This window comes from Homarus americanus, unplaced genomic scaffold, assembly GCF_018991925.1.
Source record: "Homarus americanus isolate GMGI-L3 unplaced genomic scaffold, GMGI_Hamer_2.0 scaffold48220, whole genome shotgun sequence".
In the NCBI taxonomy this organism is placed as follows: Eukaryota; Metazoa; Arthropoda; class Malacostraca; order Decapoda; family Nephropidae; genus Homarus; species Homarus americanus.
In genome coordinates this window covers 262,038-285,741 of record NW_024755060.1, presented here as the reverse complement: position 1 = coordinate 285,741, position 23,704 = coordinate 262,038, and the positions used below count along the sequence as shown (strand labels likewise).

Genomic DNA, 23,704 nt, shown 5'->3' with positions numbered 1-23,704 from the left:
GTCTAGTGATGAAAAATGTATAATATATCTGACTTTTTTGTGTGTGTTATTAGTTTGGATTTTTAATTGATAGCGTGAAGTGTCGTCAGAAGCTGTGGGTATTTACAACAGTAGAGAAAGTTTCAAGCTTATTTGTGTCCACCAATTGGAATCTTTCTGAAACTTTTGGAGTATAAGTTTTTTATTCCAATATACAAGGTGTAATATAAATAAGAGGAAATAATTATACAGTTTGTTCTCAGTAATGTTTTGGTGAAGCAAGTGAGAGGTTACACAGTGTTCTCGGGGCTACATTAGAGAATACGTCCACTAGTTTACTTCAGTGTTGGTATGTGTTGCTCTACTCTCATCAGACGTGGTAGGTGCTAACTCCTCCATACAGTCCTCAGTTCTGATATGTACTGCACCCTAGCAGCGTTCGTATCTCTACAGACGTAAGAATTACCAGTTAACTTTAGCTTCAATACACATAACATATTTCCAACGAGTTCCTGCCCTTCTCTAGTAGTGTTATTTTCCCGTTACGTTAAGCCATAATTACCCTAGTGAAATAAAACGTAGCATAATTTACACTTACGGTTCTTAATTCAACATGACAGCCATCAGATGCAACATGGGAAATACTGGTGATTATGAGACACTCTTGACATAGGATCAGGTAGTCTAATAAACGTTGGATTATAATGCAAAACTGATGATGAATACTTTAGTAATAATTAGGGTTTGTAAACAGGTCTACTGGTCGACATCTCTCCCTCTGTTGTTGGTGAAGACATCTGTTTTATCCTTGTGGCTTTGGGGGATATACTGTAGAGATCAGTATGTGTCTGTCTGTCTGGGTATAAATGATGTGTGTGTGTGTGTGTGTGTGTGTGTGTGTGTGTGTGTGTGTGTGTGTGTGTGTGTGTGTGTGTGTGTGTGTGTTGTTACTTCATCCTATTCGTCTTTCTGCTTTGTCTTCCTCTTCGTCACATTTTCATTTTTTTACAGTATTGACCTTTTGTAATTACCTCGTGTGTCAGGGAGCCTTAACATCTTAACTGGTACTAAGGTAGTTTAATGGTTTTGTGTTTTTCTGGCAAGACTTGTAAATTTTGGCTTGGCTATTTTCTTTTGTTTTTCTGGCCAGACTTGTAAATTTTGGCTATTTTATTGTGTTTTTCTAGCCAGACTTGTAAATTTTGGCTATTTTCTTGCGTTTTTCTAGCCAGACTTGTAAATTTTGGCTATTTTATTGTGTTTTTCTAGCCAGACTTGTAAATTTTGTCTATTTTCTCGAGTCTAATGGATTTGTTTTGCTAGTCAGAACTTAACTATTTCCGTGTGTGGTGCATTGAATACCTTTCAATTATGTCTTCAAATAACATGACCATTTTCTTTCTAATATATCATATAATATATTACTATAGTATCATATATTGTGGTTTTTAGTCTTTGTCTCAACATTTAATGATTTATATGTGTCAAGTAAATAATTTTATAGTGTAATATTAGAATTAATCTGAAGTCATTGTTTGTATTTTATATTATTTATCTATTAAATTAGTATATTGATTTTTCAACACTATAGGTGTAAGGTTTTTGCTGTTGTAGAAAAGCTTAGTAGAATTCAAGCTTTTAAGTGGTGGATTCACCCCCGACTCATTAAGCTAGATTCTTTGCTGATGTTTACCATAATAACAACGATATAAACAAACTATTTTTAATATTATTACTTTTTAAACTATATTCACGTAGAAATGTTCTTATGAGAGTTTGTGATAGATGTATTTATAATTACGACCCCTCCCCCCATCTCCCTCCCATATCCCTTAAAAATGTCTGAATCTTCCACCGTGTTTATCATGACTAGTGCTGGTACAGTATACAGCTTGTGCAGTACAGTATAGGCGGCATGACTATTGCTACTGCTCAATCCACATTCCCTGCTTCTGCTTTCGTTTCCCAGAACAGCCTTGAACAGCGAGAGTAAGAGGTTGTTTGGGTAGTTTGGTGCAGGCAAGAGGTTGTTTGGGTAGTTTGGTGGGTATGAGGTTGTTTGGGTAGTTAGGTGCAGGTAAGAGGTTGTTTGGGTAGTTTGGTGCAGGTAAGAGCGTGTTTGGGTAGTTTGGTGTAGGTAACAGGTAGTTTGGTGCAGGTATGAGGTTGTTTGGTTAGTTTGGTGCAGGCAAGAGGTTGTTTGGGTAGTTTGGTGGGTATGAGGTTGTTTGGGTAGTTTGGTGCAGGTAAGAGCTTGTTTGGGTAGTTTGGTGCAGGTAACAGGTTGTTTGGGTAGTTTGGTGCAGGTAACAGGTTGTTTGGGTAGTTTGGTGCAGGTAAGAGCTTGTTTGGGTAGTTTGGTGCAGGTAACAGGTAGTTTGGTGCATAACATGTTTAAAAGCACATTTGGCTGAGAAGTTTTCAGGTCTGGTCGACATAATTTACAACAGAGGTGAGAGGATCATTTTGGTAGGTGTTGGACGTAGCTTCTCAACCCTGTAATAGGCCAGGTTAGGTCAGCTCCGAATCACAAATGGTTGATTAATATGGGTGTTAGTCCAGTAGGTGCCAATCTAACTTAACTTGGCCATTAGGATTGAGGCTGACTCTTAATGAGGTCCAGTGTAAATAGACCCCAGACCTAATGGGTCATAATTCTAATTGGTCAAGTAAGGTTGGAATGTAGCCTATTAGAACTGAGCACTAGATTCACTGTGAATGGATCTTAGTATTAATTGGTTAGGTTAGGGCCAGGGGGTACGGTGCCATACTGTTGGTTACCTTTGTTTTAATAAATCATATACTGCACAAACACAAACTTTCTGGCTGATACTAGTACAGTACAATACAGTAGTTGAGTAATTTTTTGTAATTATTATACATCTACTTTTCAGTGACTCTTTAGGAAATACTGTAGCCAGAAGACATGTAAACCCCTATATCAATTCCCTTGTCCCATACATACCACATTCACATGACAAGAGCTGTCCACCCGTGACCTATACACTGTGAAGGCCACATCAGTTAGTCTCAGTATGGGAGTTCTGCAGATGCCTTAAGAAGAAACATTAAAGTACTCAGTATGAAGCAGGGGAGCTCCTCTCTCACACTATCAACAACACGCTTCCTATCTGTCTGTGCTGCCGCTACTGTTAAAGGCCCAAGAGGACAGTCATTGGTCAGGACATGTGTGATATTTGATGAGTACAACACACAGTAGTTAATATAGTGATTGGTATCAGTATTAACAGTCGATAACTAGTAATGGTTAATTTGATAGTTGATAAAGAGTTGGGTATATACACACACACACACACACACACACACACATTTTGTAGTCACTCGGAATCGAGTATGACGACCATCTAGCTATGATACAATGATATGAGTTATTAACGTGACTAAAGAGGCTGATACGGTACCGGCACATGTGGATGGCTGCGCGGGAGGGGTGGCGGCAACGTCTTTCCGGCGCTGGCGCTTGTCTGCCTTGGTTTGCAGTCGGGCTAACTCGAAAGTATTGACACCTTCTTGTGTGGTGATCCTCCAAGCATTACCGTGTGGAGTAATCGACTCCCAGGTGAGGGAGTCGATTTGGCACTTTTTCAGGTTTGTCTTAAGACTATCCTTTTACCTTTCAGTTGCCCGCCAGAGTTACGTTTACTATTCGTTAGGTGACTGTAAAGTAGCACTTTGGCAGTCTACTGTCGTCCATGTGGGTAACATGGCCAATCCAACGTAGTTGTTCATGGATTATGGTAGCCACAATGCTCCTACAGTTGGTGTCAGCGAGAATACTGGCATTTGTTCTCTTGTCTTCCCAGTGAACTCGGAGGATGGAACGTAGACTACTTGGAGAAACTTTTCAGGTGCCTTGAGGTGCCTCCTGTATGTGACCCATGTCTCGTTGCCATATAGCATGGTGGGGAGGACCACTGCTCACTATACGTGCTACTTTGTAGATAATTTCAGCTCCCTACAGCTCAAGACACGGGTACGGAGTCTGCCAAAGGCTTGAGATGCACATCTGATCCGATGTTGAACTTCTTCATCGATGTCTGGAGTGGTAGATAGGTGGGATCCTAGATACTGAAAGTGGGTAACATTAGAGAGGGTAGTATCATTAAGCTGGATGGATGGTGCAGGTGTGGCTGAACCAGGGGCAGGTTGAAAGAGAATCTGAGTCTTCGTACATTCACCTCAAGGCCGAAGTGTGCATACACATCTGCGTCGGTGTTCAGGATCTCCTGTAGGTCAATTTCAGTGTGAGCGACAAGGGTGAGGTCGTCTTTTTACTGAAGTTTACTTATGGAAGCTGCCGACACCTTTGTTCCTGCCTGGAGTCATCGTATGTTGAAAAGATCCTTCACCTGCTACTCGATGTTCACCCTGCCGACTAAATTGGTACTGGTACGAGTAAGGAAGGCAGTCAAGAAAATAGAAAAGAGAGTTGGCGCCAGAACACATCCTTGTTTTACCCCCATTTGGATGGGGAAGAACTCAGACTGGGTGCCATTGTGCAGGACACTGCCATTCATGCCATCGTGGAGTTGCCTCACAATGGCGATGAATTTTGGTGGGCAACCAAAACGGCTGAGGGTCCGCCAGAGGGCTTCCCTGTTTACTGAGTCAAAAGCCTTGATTAGGTTGATGAAAGCCATGGACAAGGCACAATGCTGTTCTCTGCACTTTTCCTGTATCTGGTGGGCAACAAAGATCATGTCAGTGGTGTCACGTGATGGTCTAAAGCCACATTGAGATTCTGGGAAGAACTTTTCTGCCTCAGGGATAATCTTGCCAGCTATGGACAGCAACGAGATCCCACCGTAGTTGCCACAGTCTGACCGGTCTCCCTTGTTCTTATAAATATTGACGATGTCATTGATGTCATCCTCTGCATCCAGTGTTAGGGCGTATGCACTGATGAAAAAGGCATAACGTGAGTAATTCAATGGAACTCTGAGCGTCATGAGGTGCTCATTGATCCCAATAGGCATTTCTCTTAGCCTGTGTAGGATGCGTTGGCAGATGGCAAAGCCAACTCTATAGATGCAGTTTCTTTCTGCAGCAGGCTTACCCTTCCAGAAGAAGGTATAGCTGCTATGCCAGCTCTGACGTATTGTATTAACACATACATAGACGTACTGTATTAACACAGACACTGACGTATTGTATTAACACATACATTGACGTACTATATTAACACATACATTGACGTATTATATTAACACATACATTGACGTACTGTATTAACACAGACACTGACGTATTGTATTTACACATACACTGACGTATTGTATTAACACATACATTGACGTACTATATTAACACATACATTGACGTATTATATTAACACATACATTGACGTACTATATTAACACATACACTGACGTATTGTATTAACACATACACTGACGTACTGTATTAACACAGACACTGACGTACTGTATTAACACATACACTGATGTACTGTATTAACACATACACTGACGTACTGTATTAACACATACACTGACGTACTGTATTAACACATACACTGACGTATTGTATTAACACAGACACTGACGTACTGTATTACCTAAGTTGAGTCGGCAGTCTTTGGTGTTTCGTTCTATCATGAGTCGCACCACAGGATAGATGGTGATAGATTTTAATTACAAATAAATACTGAAAAATTATATACATTTGACGATATAGTATTACAGTTTTTCGATATATGTGTGAGCTTTAGGTATGTCTGAGTGTATGCGTGGTCCTTGAGGATGTATATGTATGAGAATATGAATAAACATGTATGGAAATATGAATAAACATACATATGAGCGATTTCCCATTTATTTTAAGGTCATGTAAAGATTCATTCTGTCTATTCAACTTTTATTGGTGTTGTATTGTGTAAATATTATCATGTAAATTATAATAAAAATGGGACATCCTTAGCTGCCGTCTGTGTGTGTGTGTGTGTGTGTGTGTGTGTGTGTGTGTGTGTGTGTGTGTGTGTTTTCTAGACGCACAGCCGCATACATCTATTTGTGGCTATATAAAATATGCCTGTCCTTACACTATATTTTTGCTCGTTCACTATTTCTCGAGTCTTGTTGATGATGCATAACTTAATTACATTTACTAACTTTTTTTTTCAAACAAGAATGGTGTCATATTTTTTTTTTACTATTTTAATCACTTCACACAGCTGCTTATTATAACATTAAGTAATTCATAAGGATACGGGGCCTAGCGTGAGCATGTGGGGTGGTGTAGTTAGTGTACTTCTGTTTTATAAAGTTGGTGGTCATGAGAGCATGTGATTCACCAAGGCTGTTGAAGGTAGTTATCTTTAGCTTTATCTCTCTCTCTCTCTCTCTCTCTCTCTCTCTCTCTCTCTCTCTCATTACGCTACGACGGTACCAGACAGTTTCACGCCTTGGTGATTCCCATGCAGTGTTTGTATTGAATTTAGTGTTTTATTTCCACTGTGGTCTGAATGAGAGAGTCATTGAGAGAATTATGATCAAGTTATAAGTAAGTTTAAGTTTGCATGTCTGTAAAGCCAGTTATAAAAGTACTCCAGATTGCAAGTGCTTCACGTGCATCCAAGTCAACTTTATAGAGGCCGGAAATAACTAACACTATTCTCTGAGCAGCTCCTAGAAGCCAGCTCCTAGAAACGCATTGATTTATCTATAGTTACCTAGTATGCCATGTAGCCGTTAGTGCTGGGAATGTATAGCCATTGTCAAAGTTGTGTGTTGTGCCAGTCTCTCCATGCTCACTCACACACCACAACTTGTCTCCGTTAGTCACCTACATCTAGCAACTTGCAGATCCCCTACCACGGACTGAGACACATTTAAGTTAGAACACTAGATTTAATTGGCAGATCCACCTTAAAAAAAAAAAATTTAAATTATTTCATGCAATATAAATTCTCCCAAAATAACATTGAATGTATACAATAGACCCTTGAATACTTATATAGTAGTTCTGTGATATTAAACAACCATTACTAATTACACAAGATATATTTCATTGTTGATGTATTGTGTTTTAAAGTGACTACTGTAGCATAGTAGCTAAGGTTGTATACTAACTGTGGCTCTGTTACCTCAGGGCGCTTCCAAGTTGACGAAGGAGGACATTGAAAGGGTATTCGCGCTCTACGACAGAGTAAGTCTTATTTTAAGGTCAGTTGAAGACATTGATAAGGTACAGAGTAAGTCTTATTTTAGGGCCAGTCAGGTCCCTCCCTAAATACAGGAAACTACTTAAAGACTTTAGGACCGTTTAAAGAGCATTTGTACAGAGTCAAACCAGTGGATCACCTGAAGATTACACACCCCAGTTTACTTTACCAGATGTTTAAACACGATAACTTAACCTAATCTAACCTAACCTAACCCAGGTGAAGATTAAGCTGGTATAGGATGATCACAGGATTCTCACACTAATCCTTTCCTGGAAACAGATACTTTACCTACCAGCCAAAAGTAGGTTAGGTTAGATTACGTTGAGGTTTGGTTGGGTTAGATTAGATTAGGTTGAGGTTATGTTAAGTTAGGTAAGCATTAGGTTGGGTTAGGTTAGGTTAGATTAGGTTGAGGTTAGATTAGGGTGATTATTCTTAAGGTGACTATAAGCTGGGGTCTATTATTCAGGTAATCATCTGTGAGTCGGCATATTGATAGAATTTAGTCTACTTATTTATGTGTTGACGTAATTTGAACTGTTTATGTGTGAGAGAGAGAGAGAGAGAGAGAGAGAGAGAGAGAGAGAGAGAGAGAGAGAGAGGTAAATAAAAGATGGAAAGAAACAGAGAGAGAGAGAGAAGAAAGATAGATAGATAAATGCAGGTATAATAAAAACAAGAAAAAAGTGAACATTTTATAAAGAAAGACAAATTACACAATTATATAAACTGCTGAATAATTTTAATACACAAATATACACGTAGACTATACTGTAGATTATAGAAAAAATACAGACGTCATACAAGGGTTCCAATATTATGTATAGGTCAATACCCAGCAATAAACACAGGTATATATTTATCACAGGTGAATAAATTGTAATTAACTCTTACTATGTATCAACAGACAATTAGAACATTTATATTACTTTCTCTTCATAAATCTTTGATAAATTTATACAATATTGAAAAGCCATTACGGTAAAACATGAAATATTTATTATGTGTGTGTGTGTTCTATGTGTGTTTATGTTCTGTGTGTGTGTGTATGTTCTGTGCGTGTGTGTGCTATATGTGTGTGTGTGTGTGTGTGTGTGTGTGTGTTCTATATGTGTATGTTGTACATGTGTGTTTATGTTCTATGTGTGTGTATGTTTGTGTGTGTGTGTGTGTTCTAGGTGTGTGTGTTCTATGTGTGTGTGTTCTATATGTGTGTGTGTATTCTATGTAAATAATAATAATAATAATAATTAACGGTTTATTGAAAGAGCTTGGCAGCCAGAAGGCTGAAAATATACAGTTACATATTTGGGGAATGGGTTACGAATTACAAATAATATACAAGTGACATAAGTGACACAAATAAGACATATAGTAACTTAGATGGGGATCAGCTCAAAATACAGTTCATTTCAACATAGTGACAGTGTAGGGAGCAGTGTTTACTGGGAGTGAATACACTGATTTATTACATGTTATTGATAATTTTTACAATGGTTGGGACTGGGCTGTTCTTATAGCGATCAGTTCGTGCACGTATGGGCTGGATGCGGTTGTGGTGTCGAACAGCAATTCTCGGACAGGGGATCTCAGGTGTGTGTGTGCGTGTGCGACTGTGCGTGCGTAATAATAATAATAATAATAAACGGTTTATTAATAGAGTTGCAGCCGGTGGCTGAAAATTTACAAACTTACATGTAATTTAGACATAATGATATACGTTCAATATATTTACAGGGCTGTACAGTACATAAATCAGAAGCTGTTTATTATTTTAACAATAGATGGGATGGTGCTATTCTTATATCCATCAGTGAAGGCTCTTATGGGCTGAATTTTGTTGTAGTGGCGGACTGCGTGAGGTGTGTGTGTGTGTGTGTGTGTGTGTGTGTGTGGCGAATAGGGAAGCAACTTGCACAAGTCTTCCCCTGCCAGTACACAGCCTCTTCACCATCAAGACTCCTGCTGTGCCTCCTCGTGGCAACACCCGGTAACTGGGTGCCTCGTGGGCCCAGGCTAGATCAGCAGGGATCTCGGAGTAGCAGTGGGCCCCAGAGGGACGGCGCATAGGCCCACTGGCATGTGGACACGTCCTGGCGCCTACCAACCACCGCCCCGCTACCTTGCGGATTAACCTAGGCAGGTATAAGGCTACGGGAGTAAATCCCGAACGAAAAATCTACCGTGGAGCCCCGCATCAGGCAGACATGCTTACAGAGCTCCAACAAGACCCCAACGTCAGTGTAGGCGGAAGAGGTGACCACTATGGGAACCCAACGACTACACCGGCGTACGAAGACAATGCCTGATGGACAGGCTACTAAGGCAAAACCCAACAAACTGGGCTATCGGCAGTCCATTGCAACTCTCCCTCTCCCCATTCGTTGCAGCACTTGCACCACTGGATCAGGAAAAGGGAGAGCCAAGATGTGTGGTTGCAGCCTGCTCTCCTGCCTCACCACATAAATCAACTCACGGGCAGCCATCACCCAGCTCATCATACCTCTCATCATCATCAAAACCCCCTATACCCCCCAAAAGCCCTATGGCGACGGGGACAGGCAGAGATGACTGCCAGGAGTCTCTAATCACAACTCTGTACATGGGCGGCACAGATAAGGTGGTCGTTTATGCACTGGGAACTAGGCAGCAGTGCAATACGGTCCTGTCTGTGCGACTGAGCAGCCCTTACGAGGAGCCAGTCTGCTCACTCCACATGGGGAGGGTGCTAGAAAAGATGCACTAAACATAGCCTGCCTAAAACCCAACATGACTGGGCAACCGCACCCAGTAAGGTCATCCTTATGTGGTCGAAAACACAACCAAAATCACAGATCCAAACAAAAACAAACCATAAAACCTCTTTATGGTCGCTGCATGGAATGTCAAGACCCTTCTGGATACTGGCACAAATGAGCGTCCTGAAATAAGAACTGCCTTTGTGGCAAAAGAGCTGGCTTGGTATAACATCAACATAGCAGCCATCAGTGAGTCCCGGCTCCCAGATGAGGGCCAACTCACAGAACAGAGGTCTGGCTATACCTTCTTCTGCGGAGATAAACTGCATTTATGGAGTTGACTTTGCCCTCCGCCAATGCATCCTACACAGGGTAACTGAAATGCCTATTGGGATCAACGAGTGCCTCATGATGCTTCGAGTCCCACTGAATCACTCGAGTCATGCCTTCTTCATTAGTGCATACGCCCCAAACACTGGATGCAGAGGATGACATCAAGGAGGCCTTTTATGCCGACCTCGACAGAGTGCTAACCTCTATCCCCAGAGAAGACAAGGTTGTGCTTCTTGGAGACTTCAATGCCAGAGTTGGCAGAGATAAAATTTGGCAGGGAACCATACGGAGAAATGGACTGGGCAGGTGTAATCCCAAGGCCTACTCCTCAACAAGTTCAAGGGTTCGTGGCAACACCCACGATCCAAACACTGACATCTCATTGACTACATCATTGTCAGAGAAAGAGATCGCCGAGATGTCCTCATCACCCATGCCATGCATGGCTCAGACCACTGTGACACTGATCATCGACTGTCAGATCCAAGCTCTCACTTCACGTCGCCCCAAAACGGTGAAGGCAGCAAGCTTCCAGAAAAGGTTTTAAAACTAAGCGCCTGGAGGATCCAGCGGTAGCACATGCTTTCAGAGAGCAGCTCGAACATGGGCTTATAAACAACCCAACAGCAAACAACGTGAATCCAGTGCCGAATGGGATACTCTTAATACTGTTATGACAAAAACCTGTAGAGACCCTCGGCCAGACCAAAAGAATACACCAGGACTGGTTTGATGAAAATGACCCGGCAATCAAAGTACTTATCGATGATAAACGTGCTGCTTTTACTGACTGGCAGAACAACCCTTAGTCTCGGACCAAAGCTGATACCTTCCGCAAGAAGAAAGTTGTAGCCCAGTGGGAACTTTGCAATCTAAAGAACGACTGGTTTAAAGATAAAGCATGAGAAGCACAAAAACATGCAGATCAGCACAAGATGCGCGAATTTTTCATTTCCACAAAAACATTTTATGGGCCAGTCACTCGTGGCGCAGCCCCCCTCTGCTCATCTGACGATGAAGGCCTCTTTCAGCGCTGGAAAAAGCACTAACATTCATTGATCAACAAAAAACACCGATGTGGATGTTTTGTCTACCCAGCAGGTCCCTCAGCATCCAGAGCTGACCCACCTCAGCTATCCTCCATCCTTGGATTAGGTAGCTACTGCCATCAAACAGATGAAAAATAACACTGCCTCAGGTCCTGATGGAATCCCAGCTGAAGTGTATAAAGCAGGAGGATCTCTGCTTACTTGCAGTCTCCACTCTCTCCTGGAGAATATATGAGAAAAGAAGGAAATCCCCCAAGCTCTTAAAGATGCCTCCATTGTCAACATTAATAAGAAGAAGGGAGACCTGTCAGACTGTGGCCACTACCGTGAGATATCGCTGCTGTCCGTAGCTGGCAAGATTATCGCCTGAGTCATCCTAAACAGACTTCTTCCTGAAGTGGAAAACTTCCTCCCAGAATCTCAATGTGGTTTTAGACCATCACGTTGCACCACTGACATGATCTTTGCTGCCTGCCAGATACAGGAAAAGTGCAAAGAACAGCGTCGTGACCTGTACATGACTTTAATCGACCTAACCAAGGCCTTCGACTCGGCAAACAGGGAAGCTCTCTGGTGGACCCTCAGCCGTTTTGGCTGCCCACCAAAATTCATCGCCATTGTGAGGCAACTCCACGATGGCATGGACGGCAGTGTCCTGCACAATGGCACCCAGTCAGAATTCTTCCCCATCCAAACAGGGGTTAAACAAGGGTGTGTACTCTCTTTTCCATCTTCTTGGCTGCCTTCCTTACTCGTTCCAGTGCCAATTTAACCAGAGGGGTGAACATCGAGTACTGGGTGAAGGGGAGGGGGTCTTTTCAACATAAGACGCCTGCAGGCAAAAACAAATGTGTCTGCAGCTTTCATTACTGAACTTCATCTTTCAGACGACCTCACCCTTGTTGCTCACACTGAACATGACCTACAGAAGATCCTGAACACCTATGCAGACGCATGTGCACACTTCGGCCTTGAGATGAATGTACGTAAGACTCAGATTCTCTTTCAACCTTCACCTGTTTCAGACACACCTCCACCATCCATCCAGCTTAACGGTACTACCCTCTCTAATGTTGCCCACTTTCGGTATCTCGGCTCCCACCTGTCCAGCACCGCAGACATTGATGAAGAGATTCAGCGTCGGACCGGATGTGCATCTCAAGCCTTTGGCAGGCTCCTAAACCGTGTCTTCAGCTGTAGGGAGCTGAAATTATCTACAAAGCTGCACTTATATCGAGCAGTGGTCCTCCCCCCCCCCCCCTGCTATATGGCAGTGAGACATGGGTCACATACAGGAGGCACCTCAAGGCACTTGAAAAATTTCACCAATGTAGTCTACGTTCCATCCTCCGAGTTCGCTGTGAAGACAAGAGAACAAATGCCAGTATTCTTGCTGACACTAACTGTAGGAGCATCGAGGTTACCATTATCCATGAACAACTACGCCGGACTGGCCATGTTACCTGCATGAACGACAGTAGACTGCCAAAGCAGCTGCTTTACAGTCACCTAACGAATAGCAAACGTAATGCCGGCGGGCAATTGTAAAGTATGAGGATAGTCTTAAGACAAACCTGAAAAAGTGCCAAATGGACCCCCTCACCTGGGAGACGATTACTCCACACCGCAACGCTTGGACGAGCATCACACGAGAAGGTTTCAATACTTTCGAGTTAACATCGACCACAAACCGAGGCAAACAAGCGCCAATGCCGGAAAGACGCTGCCACAGCCCCTCCCGCAGTAGATCGAGCCCTCCACATGTACAACGAATGTGGACGACGCTGTGGGTCCCGTATCGGCCTCTTTAGTCACCTCAAAACTCACTAACCTAGGTGACATCCCTAATAACTCATATCATTGTATCATAGCTGGATGATCGTCATACTCGATTCCGAGTGACAGCAAAGTAGTAGTAGTAATGTGTGTGTGTGTTCTATATGTGTGTCCTGTGTGTGTGTGTTCTGTGTTTTGTTCTATGTGTGTTCTGTGTGTGTCAATGTACTCACAGTTACATGTATTCGCAGGACAATAACGGAACCATTGAGAACGAGGAACTTAATGGGTTCTTGAAGGACCTTTTGGAGTTGGTCAAGAAGGTGAGTCATTAACACACTCTTATTGACCTTAATCTTGGTCCTATTATGAATGGGGCCGATTAAGATTGGTTCTATTATAACTAGGGCCGATTAAGACTTGGTCCCATTATAACTGGGGCCTATTAAGACTTGGTCCCATTATAACTGGGGCCTATTAAGACTTGGTCCCATTATAACTGGGGCCTATTAAGACTTGGTCCCATTATAACTGGTGCCTATTAAGACTTGGTCCAATTATGCCTGGTGTCTATTATTGTTATGTAAAATAGACATCTATTAGGAGTAGGGCCTACTGTAGTGGCCACCAAGCAACCTAGATTTACAATTGATTCAATATGTATATAGACAATGCAGGTATACAGTTTAGTGACCTGTGGTGTAATGGTCAGCATGCGCGTCTCACAAGTGAGCGGACGCGGGTTCGATCCCCGGGCAGGGTGAAACTATAGGCATGTTACTTTTCGCCATTTGCCTCTGTCTACCCAGCAGTAATTGGTAACCTGGGTTTTAATCGATTTGAGGATCGTGTTCCGTGGTAATGGTTATCCAGTGCAGTTGGCGAGTTGTCCGGTCTTCTCGGACTATTCCTTGACACTGAGTCATGCAGCTCGTTAACTTAGGGTGTGGGTGTTGTGTTGGTGACAGCTTCTACACCTTAAACAAATTCATGCCGATGTTGCCCTTGGGCTGACCATCCTCGGACACGAGAGGCAACCATTAAAAAAAAAACAGCTAAGCAAGTATATATAGAGTTGCAGAAAAGATGTTTAGACAGACACACACAAACATATAGCCAGGCAGTTAGTAAGAGAGGAAAAATATATAGTTGAACAGATCCTCAAAGTGACCAAACTTAGTCCAACCGGTCCTAAACGATCACTCATTACCTACAGGACTACGATGCGCTGGACCTACAAGAATTCCAGGACGCCATTATGAGAGGCTGTGATTTCAACAAGGATGGCAAGATCAACAAGAAGGAACTCACCATGATCCTTCTCGCTCTCGCTAAACACGGCGCTGAGGACGACATGCAAACGTGAGGCTTCCTTAATCCTGATTATTGGTTTAATTTCTTTATTTCGTTATGCTTTACGATGTACAAGAAATAAACAACAAACCATGATGTTGTTTTGGTTTTAATTTTACTTCTTCTACATATCTCTCTCTCTCTCTCTCTCTCTCTCTCTCTCTCTCTCTCTCTCTCTCTCTCTCTCTCTCTCCTTCATTATTGTGAGAGAAAGTCCTGCACCCTGAATCCACCTCTTTCCTCCCTCACACACCCACTCCCTCACTACATACAGCACACACCCACTCCCTCCCTCTCCCTCCCCCTGTTGCTGCGACACCTCTTCCCTCCCTCTCCCCAGACACTCCTTCCCTCCCTCACACACTCCCTCCCTCCCTCACACTCTCTCCCTCCCTTACACACCCACTCCCTCACTAGCACACCCACTCCCTCACTAGCACACCCACTCACTCCCTCCCTCCCCCCAGACACTCCTTCCCTCCCTCCCCCCAGACACTCCTTCCCTCCCTCACACACACACACACACACACCCACACCCTCCTCTTTCCTCTTGACTTGTCCGAAATAGATTTCCTTGGTTATAAAATATTTAATTCTACATATTTTTTAATTTGTCTTTATACCCTTGTGTACTGGTCTATATGCCCTTGTGTACTGGTCTATATGCCCTTGTGTACTGGTCTATATACCCTTGTGTACTGGCCTATATGCCCTTGTGTACTGGTCTATATACCCTTGTGTACTGGCCTATATGCCCTTGTGTACTGGCCTATATACCCTTGTGCACTGGCCTATATACCCTTGTGTACTGGTCTATATACCCTTGTGTACTGGTCTATATGCCCTTGTGTACTGGTCTATATACCCTTGTGTACTGGCCTATATACCCTTGTGTATTGGTCTATATACCCTTGTGTACTGGTCTATATACCCTTGTGTACTGGTCTATATACCCTTGTGTACTGGTCTATATACCCTTGTGTACTGGTCTATATACCCTTGTGTACTGGTCTATATATCCTTGTGTACTGGTCTATATACCCTTGTGTACTGGTCTATATACCCTTGTGTACTGGTCTATATACCCTTGTGTACTGGTCTATATACCCTTGTGTACTGGTCTATATACCCTTGTGTACTGGTCTATATACCCTTGTGTACTGGTCTATATACCCTTGTGTACTGGTCTATATACCCTTGTGTACTGGTCTATATACCCTTGTGTACTGGTCTATATACCCTTGTGTACTGGTCTATATACCCTTGTGTACTGGTCTATATACCCTTGTGTACTGGTCTATATACCCTTGTGTACTGGTCTATATACCCTTGTGTACTGGTCTATATATCCTTGTGTACTGGTCTATATACCCTTGTGTACTGGTCTATATACCCTTGTGTACTGGTCTATATACCCTTGTGTACTGGTCTATATACCCTTGTGTACTGGTCTATATACCCTTGTGTACTGGTCTATATACCCTTGTGTACTGGTCTATATACCCTTGTGTACTGGTCTATATACCCTTGTGTACTGGTCTATATACCCTTGTGTACTGGTCTATATGCCCTTGTGTACTGGTCTATATACCCTTGTGTACTGGTCTATATACCCTTGTGTACTGGTCTATATACCCTTGTGTACTGGTCATGGGGGTGAGGGTGACACTTAAGGGTGAGGCTGACACTTGAGGGTGAGGCTGACACTTGAGGGTGAAGTTGACACTTGAGGGTGGGGTTGACACTTGAGGGTGAGGGTGACACTTGATGGTGAGGTTGACACTTGATGGTGAGGTTGACACTTGAGGGTGAGGGTGACACTTGATGGTGAGGTTGACACTTGAGGGTGAGTTTGGCACTTGAGGGTGACACTTGAGGGTGAGGTTGACACTTGAGGATGAGGGTGACACTTAAGGGTGAGGTTAACACTTGAGGGTGAGGGTGACACTTGAGGGTGAAGTTGACCGTTCAGAATGTGATCAAGCTTCACCCATTGTTTGCAGGGATAATATTTGTCTCTAGGAATGGCCAACCTTTCCTTCAGTTGACTTCACACTTTCACCCCTACAAGGACCTGCATGTGTATGGTCTTTCATTACTCTTTTGATATTTAGTTCATTCATTTTGCATTGTGGTTTTGCACTATATGTTTTTTTTTTAATACAGTTTTGCATATTATTAGCCTGGATATAATAATTCATAATTACACAATAATAATCCAATGTAGAATGATCCTACAGTAAATTATTTTTTTTCTTATTTTTTGTAGAATTTTCATAATTATGTTACATATTGATGACATGGAATTGATTATTTAACTTTATTAATGCAAGTGATGCTTTCTGCTGATGACTAAACCACTGCAAGTGCTTGGTGTTTTGTTTTATCAATGCAGTTTTGTTTTATTTCAAGAATGTGATTTTATTCATTTATCATGATAATCCTGATGCAGTTCTGGAGTGTTAAGGTGAGATAGGTGTACGTCTAGGAAGGTACAGGCCCCTTCACTAGTGCGTTTACAGAGGTTTGTCAAATAAACTTTCCACAAATCATTATTTTTTAGATATTTGTTTTAATATCGTTTCAATTTTATTCCATAGTATATTTACTATTGCGAGTTTCCTTCTGTTGAATGTAAACAAACACAGCGCTCCCACACTGCACCAAACCTGACGAGCCCCTGTAAACGCACTAGTGAAGGGACTGTTCACTTCTCTAGCGCCTCATCCAAGAAATAACATTTATGCACCTTTCATTTCATTTCTTGGTTGTTGAAACTAAATCAGTTTATTTTTATCTAAACAAATGGAAAGTTTATTTTTTATGCATCATTTACAATCACAGGAGAATAATTTATTTTCCTCTTGTGTCATATGTTGGAATTATTTAACGCATGATTTTTCTTCAGTTTCTTCTAAAAATGCCCCCAAAAAATCTGCCTTGCACCGCACACAGAAGCAACCAGAGTAAGTGCCTGTGTGTGTGTGTGTGTTGGTGTGTGTGTGTGTCCCCTAGCGCAGTGGGGAGAGTGTCATCCCCTATCACTGAATACCAGTAGATTAGGTTAAGTTTATTAAGGTTTACTTAGATTACAGTTGGTTAGGCTTTGGTTTGGTTAGGTTAACTTAGGTTTGGTTAGTTTAGTTTATTTAGTTAAGTTAATTTAGACTAGTTTAGGTTACGTTTGGTTATGTTATGTTACGTCAAGATAGGTTAGGTTAGGTTAGGTTAGGTTAGGTTAGGTTAGGTTATATCATGTTAGGTTATTTTATGTTAGGTTAAATCGTCGATCATCTCTTTGGGAATCGTCTAAGTGGCATGTAATCTCTGGCTGTAGTTGGGGGGGGTAGATAGGTGGGGGGGTAGATAGGTGGATGGGTAGGTGGATGGGTGGGTAGGTAGGTGGATGGGTAGGTAGGGTCCCTGTGTGAACCTGTAGGGATGAAAGCTTCAGTCATAGAGTGTAGTAAACATCTCCTGTAGCGTTGCCTAGTTGCATGTATTGGCAGTAGCATCGCCAATAACGTCTTCTCACTGTAGATATCTGTGGTAGCTTCCTGGGGTCTGTCAGCTCTGCACCCAAGCCTGTTGTAGGGTTTAAGCCAACTGGGTAATATTTATACCCATCTTGTCTAATTTCTCATGTATTACCCTTTGGTTGTATTTCAATCATAATGAGGAATATTTCCGTACTGTTTAACAATGTGGGATAATTATTAAACCCACATTTTATTTCATGCATAATTGGGTAATTTTAGTGACAATAACTTCATGTTTTACGCAGAAATTACTGTACTAAAGTGTCCTAATACTGTAATTATTTCACCACTAAAACGACTTTACCTTACCCTCTCTGTGTCGTGTGTCGGGTGAGTTACTCAATCATCACCCTTGTCATTATACTGTACTGTATAGCCTCTTGTTTACTGACAGGGTGTCTCATAAGTTGTGCGCCATTGGAATATTAATACTTTTTTTTTTTACCTTTTACTTGGAATAATCATAAAAAATCAACAATGATCGTGGAAAAAATAATTACAAAGAAATGAATCAGTTTTTTATTCATATATGGGGAGCCAGCTCCTACAGAACTGACTCAACAACACCTATATGTCTGAATGTTGTAAGTAAACTTGAGTATTTTGGAAGTATGTGTAGCATCTGGCTCTGTCAATCAGAGTACAGTACTGTACCGTCTTCATATCTGAGGGTTGTCGACCACAGTCTTCATATCTGAGGGTTGTCGACCACAGTCTTCATATCTGAGGGTTGTCGACCACAGTCTTCATATCTGAGGGTTGTCGACCACAGTCTTCATATTTGAGGGTTGTCGACCACAGTCTTCATATCTGAGGGTTGTCGACCACAGTCTTCATATCTGAGGGCTGTGAGGGCTGTCGACCACAGTCTTCATCATCTGAGGGTTGTCGACCACAGTCTTCATATCTGAGGGTTGTCGACCACAGTCTTCATATCTGAGGGTTGTCGACCACAGTCTTCATATCTGAGGGTTGTCGACCACAGTCTTCATATCTGAGGGTTCTCGACCACAGTCCTCCACTCTAAACGTTCTCGGGCTGTTCTTTATCACTCCTCTAAGGTTTTGTGTCTCTCTGGGGGCCCAGGTTTTAATTTCCTTCATCCATCCCAGTCTCCGCCTTCCCCTGGTCCTCCTACCCTCAACTTTGTCCATTAATATTTATGTTGTTATTCTCTCATCCATATTTATATGACCAAAGTATCTCATTTCTATTTTTCTGTACATTTTAAGTATTTCTCTTGAAGTTTTGGGTAACCTTAGTACTTCTTCATTTGTTTTCCTGTCAGTGTAACGTATTCTCAGCATTCGTCTATAGCACAACATTTAAAGGCTTCTGGTGTCTGCTGAAAGTGTCCAAGCTTCTGGCCCACACAACAGTCTTGACCATAATATCACTTTCAGCAGGTTTTTTTCCTCAAACTGAAGTTAGTGTCTCTTTTCATTAGGTCTTTTAGATTATTAACTGCTGGTTTTGCTTCCCCTATTCTTGTTTTGATTTCTCCCGTACATCTATCATCACAGCTAATGCTACTTTCCAAATACACCAAATTTTCCACTTGTTTAAGTTCCCTGTTGCCTCCTGTAATTTTTATTTTTAGGATTTATTTTCAACTTGGAATCAGAAATTACTTTCGTCTTTAAAGCATTAAATCTTAACACATATTCTTCTCTGTACATGAATATTTAATTGGGTTTTCCTCTCGTGTAAAATTATATGCCATGTTTTGATTTTAACACCTGAAAAAAAAAACAAGAAAAAATAATGTTAATTTTCCTATGGTGTGCGAACTATGAGTCACCCTGCACTAAACTCACTGTTTATTGGTTAGCTGTACTGTAATAGCCTGAGAGAGTGTTTTTGTTGACTACTGTATAGTACCTCTAGTGATGGTAGCTGTGTAAACATCCAACAGGTACATACACTACACTCAAGAGGTATTCTTAACATGTACACTCAACAGGTATTATTAACAGGTACACTCAAGAGGTACACTCAACAGGTATTCTTAAGAGGTACACTCACTCAACAGGTATTCTTAACAGGTACACTCAACAAGTATACTCAACAGGTACACTCAGCAAGTATACTCAAAGGTACACTCAACAGGTATTCTTAACAGGTATACTCAACAGGTATTCTTAACAGGTACACTCAACAAGTATTTTTAACAGTTACACTCTACAGGTAATATTAACAGGTACACTCAACAGGTATTCTTAACAGGTACACTCAAGAGACCATGTTAGCACTTAGAGTACAGTAGATGTGTCCACTAACCTGGTCTTCTCAACAGCGGGACAGGCATGGTCGCCAACAACCCCTTGGCAGAGATCGCGACCATCGGCATGAAGGCGCTCAAACTACAGAAACTCCGCGTCCGCCACTTTGTAAACCGTACCCTTGGCACCAACAGCACCAGTTAGTTACTTGAAGAATCACTCTAAATCTAAAAGAGGGGGCGAAGAAGAATGGAAAAGAAATAAGGTTACAAAGCCAGTGAGGATGAGGGACAAACCGAAGTATATACGAATGCGGTTGGAATAAGGACATTTTTTATTAGCATTTCAGGGTTGCCAGCTGAGGGGCATTTCTGGGTTTGGGGTTCAGTTTAGGAAGCATTTTTGTGTATGTTTGTGTCAGCCTCTGGTGATTTTTTTACGGCATTGACACCGTGCTTAAATGATGTCGCTCTTGAGAAGCTCCTCGTGTTTTCATCGTGGCATAATTCCATGAAATGTAATGATGCATAATTTTACTTCAATTCGGGAAGCTTGTTCACAAGGCAAAGTGAAAATGGTGATGAATATAGGAATGTTAGAAAAACGAGGTGATAATACTAGGGAATTATTCTTTAAGTTGAGCGAGAAAGTGACTTCTTCCCTCTACTACTCCAAGACTATATAAATTTTGTTCAGTCTGTCTGGCGGCAAGAACCCAGTGTTATATGGGACTGGCTTGGCTTGGTCCCACCTTTATATTCGCCAAGTATCAGGTTGTGAATATATTATTGGCCATTCTGTCAGTGTGGGAGATCTCCAGCTAGGCTCATATCTCTAGCATTTATACTTAGGAAAAGCCGAGTGAAAAGATCTCCCAAACTGACAAAAAAATATTCTTACTCCACCTGGATTGTGTTGTCACCTTGATCTAAGAAGACGACTATCACATTAACACATAATCATGTTATGCTAACCATGTTATCATTGTATTCTCAGTATTTAGTTGGGGTTTTCAACTCCTGCTTGAAGGCGTGATGTACTTGGGGATTGGGAAGTGTTCTCTGTCTGCGTCCATCCCTGTGGCCTCACCATTAGTTCAAGAGATAATACTGGACCCTTTGTCTGGGTGCTGATGCTATGGCCACCTTATTAGAGATTTTATTGTAAATAAAAATTTAAATGAAATATTAATTTGAAAAGGATATTTGGTTCTTTTAATTACTGTACACGGAAAATGTTTGAGCGAGTGATGAGAACCAGTGCGCCTGAGTCAGCATTTCAGGCAATAGATCTCGTTGAGCCAATGTCAGCGAGTTAACCTGGAAACGACTATTTCTTGGTTCTCTGTTACCTCGCCTCGTCCCGCCACTGATGATGGGCATCAGCCAGAGAAGACCTTCCAACCACTAAATCCATGCTTGCCAATTGTCAATTTATTCACATAATCTTTCGACATTGCCTTCCTCACAAGAAAGGTTGTGTATATATGTCCAGTCTTATTATAACGTGGTTACAGCTGAAGTTATATCATATTTTTAGCATTTACCTTAAAACTAAAGTCATAATCTGCTCATGTAACAAGGGTAAATTTTGGTTTCAACGATTTTAAACAAGATAATTGTTGGAAAATCAAATGGTTTTGGAAAATGAATTTATCTCAAATCAAAACTTGGGATGAAAACATTCGTCCTTGATCTTGATTTAGGTTATTCATTGGCACCAAAAGAACCCTGAAATTTGAATGTTTACCCTAAGCCTTACGTTATCTCACCTGTTTCTAAAGGGAGTAAAGAAAATTAAGAATATCATTTCATGGGGCAACTATATTGTCTTGACGCCATGTTATCTTCATACCTTGTTGCAATTGCATTTTTGCACGTTCTCTCCTGTAATTCTCTAATCTTCCAAACTTTTTGAAAAAGGTCTCCTGCGCTCCATATCCTATCAAGAATATCTTTATACGTATATGTTAAACTGTAATATTAAAAGCTTATTTTCTGAAGATCCATCAAACAGTGGAAATGGTAATAGCTGTTGTTATTCACGCCGGAAGACGGAGCAGACACGGAAATAGACTGTTTTCTGCTGTAGCTTGTAACGCAGGAGGACTACTTGCCAAGCACGGAGACCTGCGACAGCCCTTGTTGATACAGCTTTCATATAGTCCACTTCTCTACAGTGCTAAGATAAACCTTTACCTCAACGAACCAACTATATAACCTATGTATTTGTGACGATGGTCTCCTTGTTCAGGGTATGTGTCCTCCCCGCGTGATTGCTTCTGTGTCCTGTTCCAGCTTCGAGGTGCAGTATAGATGTTAAACAACGTTATGACGTGTAATGAAGTCTTTAGAAAGTCCCTCGACAACAACAATGAAATTAATGTACAGTGCATATACTTACAGACCTCCCAAGCCATAATAGTAATTAATGATAAATACGATATACCTAGATATTTTGAACCAAGGGCAGATGTGTCGTTACGGGCAACATTTCCCATATACAGTAATGAACTCGTAATGACTCTCACTAGATTTGGAATAGCTAGGTACTTTTTGTGCATGAACATTTTCGGTCATTTCTAAGTAATCGAGGACTGTAAGTAAGTACTTTTTCCAGCCAATGGTGATATGTGGCTGCACTTTCTTGTTACTTATGTCTGTGTTGTTCTAAAAACGTCGTGTGAATACTGAAAACAATAAAAAAAAAATGTGTCCCACGCTGACAGCAACGATGCCAGATGGTGGAGCAATAATGCAGCCCATCATTCGTAAGTCACACTTATGTTTGTCTTATTTTGGAATTTCCATTATATCTTAAAGAGTTATTTCCGAAAAACTGCGTCTGTACATACGTGTCGTTAGGTGTATATCATTACCAGAACCAGAATATAACCACCCAGTACGTTCTCAGTCTGGCACCGTCGCTAGGATCTGGCAACACTGTATGCTATTTGTGCATTTGTTATCGATTCAAACGTATAGTCCTGACGACATATTTTGCCTTTTGAAGTATGCTGGAACCCTATAAAAAAATATTACTCTAATAAATCATTGAGCACAAGCAGAATAAGCATTGCTGGGTCCTTGACTTGAATGGTTTAACTTCATTTACTGTAATACCAGTTTTCAATAACAAATAAAAGTCTTCTGTTACAGGTCTTCTTATTGAACCTCATATATGCATCAGCATTACTCTACAGGACAGATAGAGAGATATTTATTCAATTAAATAACCTTAAAAGTTTACAATTGAAATGCCTCATTTTGTTCACGCACCAACACAAACGGTTGAACAGGCTAACCTATAGTTTGATAAATATTTCCACGCGTTCCATCTCGGCACCACGCACAGAGCTAATGAATATATATATGTAAAATTATCGCCCAAGGAAAGTATATAAAGTAGTTTCCTTGGTGTCCTGGGGGGGGGGGTTGGGGTGAGCTGATTGGTGTTATAATCCGGCCCTGGCCGGGGTCAGGCAGGCAGGCTGGCTGGCTAGGTAGCGTGGACGCTAGCAGCGATGGAG

The 23,704-nt window shown here is 41.6% G+C and overlaps 1 protein-coding gene across 4 annotated transcripts in view; it reads left to right on the top strand.

Moving 5' to 3' along the window:
* LOC121856413 (calbindin-32-like) overlaps window positions 1-23,330 on the top strand; it is a 51,375-nt gene extending 28,045 nt beyond the window's left edge. For 3 of the 4 annotated variants that reach the window (XM_042351998.1, XM_042351997.1, XM_042351999.1), the window contains exons 9-13: window positions 7,090-7,146; window positions 13,313-13,384; window positions 14,278-14,423; window positions 16,867-16,881; window positions 20,250-23,330. In XM_042351998.1, the coding sequence (XP_042207932.1) occupies window positions 7,090-7,146; window positions 13,313-13,384; window positions 14,278-14,423; window positions 16,867-16,881; window positions 20,250-20,379 (420 nt within the window). In that variant the 3' untranslated portion in view covers window positions 20,380-23,330. The remainder of the gene's footprint in view (window positions 1-7,089; window positions 7,147-13,312; window positions 13,385-14,277; window positions 14,424-16,866; window positions 16,882-20,249) is intronic. The other variant, XM_042351996.1, reaches the window with a different exon arrangement.
* The last annotated feature ends 374 nt before the right edge of the window (window positions 23,331-23,704 follow it).